General features: G+C 43.3%; 1 protein-coding gene across 1 annotated transcript; it reads right to left on the bottom strand.

Annotated features, from left to right (window-relative positions):
• Window positions 1-380: 380 nt before the first annotated feature.
• LOC117143545 (probable V-type proton ATPase subunit F 2) lies at window positions 381-1,198 on the bottom strand. The gene is made up of 4 exons (XM_033308284.1): window positions 1,106-1,198; window positions 968-1,049; window positions 673-878; window positions 381-614 (listed from the first exon to the last, which is right to left on the bottom strand). Exons 1-4 carry the CDS (start codon window positions 1,157-1,159, stop codon window positions 582-584), a joined length of 375 nt encoding a protein of 124 aa, XP_033164175.1. The 5' UTR covers window positions 1,160-1,198; the 3' UTR covers window positions 381-581.
• Between the last annotated feature and the right edge of the window lie 222 nt (window positions 1,199-1,420).

Raw genomic sequence — 1,420 nt, 5'->3', positions numbered from 1 at the left:
AGAAGCCGCTTTCCCCGACATTCGCTGCAACTGGGTCCAGATCCAGATCCATCCAGACAACGTAAACTGTGCTGTCTTTTTAAGAGTTTTTATTTTGTCAGGTTTCTGTTGTCCCTTTTTGGGTTCGCCGTTTTGTTATACTTGGTTTTATTCGGTTTTCTTCTGGCATTTTTGCCATGTATTGGCATTTCAGCGCTTATTTGTATCGTTTTCGTTCACTTTGTTGGTACTTTGCTATGGCTTTTCTTTTTCTTTTGATTTGTTTTTGTGCGGTTGCTGTTTTCAATTTTGTTGCAAGCGCAAGGCATTTTTGTTGCTTTTCTCTTTTCAGATTGTTGCTGCTGCAGTTTTTTTTGGCAATTTCCTTAAAACGCATGAGCTGAAAAGTTGCCCCATGTAGGTATAAGCTTTATTTTCCCCCATCATTTCTGTGTGAATATATCTATGTTTGTGTGTATCTGTTTTCGAGAACTGTTCCAACGACTTTGTAGCACCAGCATTTGGTATGCATTTGAAAAGTATGCAAAATCCTTCATTAGACTCCCCCAACTCCCCAAAAGTGACTGCCGAAAACTGAGCCGCTAGTAGTGCCTCTCGGGCGGACTGATGACTCTCTGGAGAAGAGTTGGTAAGGACTTGGGGCTAACCCGTTGACGGCGCACTATAACTCACTTGGGCCCGCTTCAGAATCGAGTCCCTGGAGGAATCGTAGGGATGCTGTTTCGAAGGAATCTCCAGCACAGTGGGCACGGCCAGATTGTGAGCATCGACAGTGGGGCGAATCATATCCGCGTAAACCTGATTGATCAGAATGATGGCTATGTCCGGTCGCCTCAGGAACTTTTTGAAACACTCTTCGACCTGTTTGGGGGTGGTGTCTGGAATACAATGGAAAACGATACGAGAACCAATTACGAAATAGTGGTCTGATATATAGGAAAGCTTTTGAGCTCCGAAATGAGATTACCCCTTTCCACGACCATGAAGTTGGTCTCACGATCCTCGTCGACCTCTCCAATGCCACCAAGCAGAAAGCCGACACACGTGTCCTGAAAAAATTGTGTGTGGACATTTTGATTTGTAAATATTATTTTTAGGCTCAAACCTCATCCCCAATCACGGCCAAAAGGCGTCCCAGATCCTCTGTGTTCGTCGACATATTTTCTTGACTGAAACAAATATCATAAAATTGGAACAGACAAATGGAAGCAAGCACCTACGCCAACTGATTCTTAATGGTAATCCCTAGAAAATAACTTACTTTTCACAGGCTTTGCCATAACTAGATTATCGTACCAAATAAAAATGTATAAATCGCATTTGTTTCTGCCATCATGCGACTCGTTCTTTAGGGCGGTATACATGTGCATCTGCCGCCGATGACAAAACAATTGTTTGGGTGAAACGGATGTGGAACAGG

Source organism: Drosophila mauritiana, chromosome 3R (genome assembly GCF_004382145.1).
Source record: "Drosophila mauritiana strain mau12 chromosome 3R, ASM438214v1, whole genome shotgun sequence".
Lineage (NCBI taxonomy): Eukaryota > Metazoa > Arthropoda > Insecta > Diptera > Drosophilidae > Drosophila > Drosophila mauritiana.
The sequence above is the reverse complement of the archived record's forward strand: the minus strand, read 5'-3'. Positions and strand labels throughout refer to the sequence as shown.

What these genes read in the sequence shown, in the direction of transcription:
- LOC117143545 (XM_033308284.1), bottom strand. Translation starts at nt 1,159, where the DNA reads ATGTCGACGAACACAGAGGATCTGGGACGCCTTTTGGCCGTGATTGGG. An exon ending in TGGCCGTGATTGGGGATGAG is followed by an intron (nt 1,050 to 1,105) that starts GTTTGAGCCTAA and finishes CAATTTTTTCAG; the next exon opens with GACACGTGTGTCGGCTTTCT. An exon ending in CTTCATGGTCGTGGAAAGGG is followed by an intron (nt 879 to 967) that starts GTAATCTCATTT and finishes ATTGTATTCCAG; the next exon opens with ACACCACCCCCAAACAGGTC.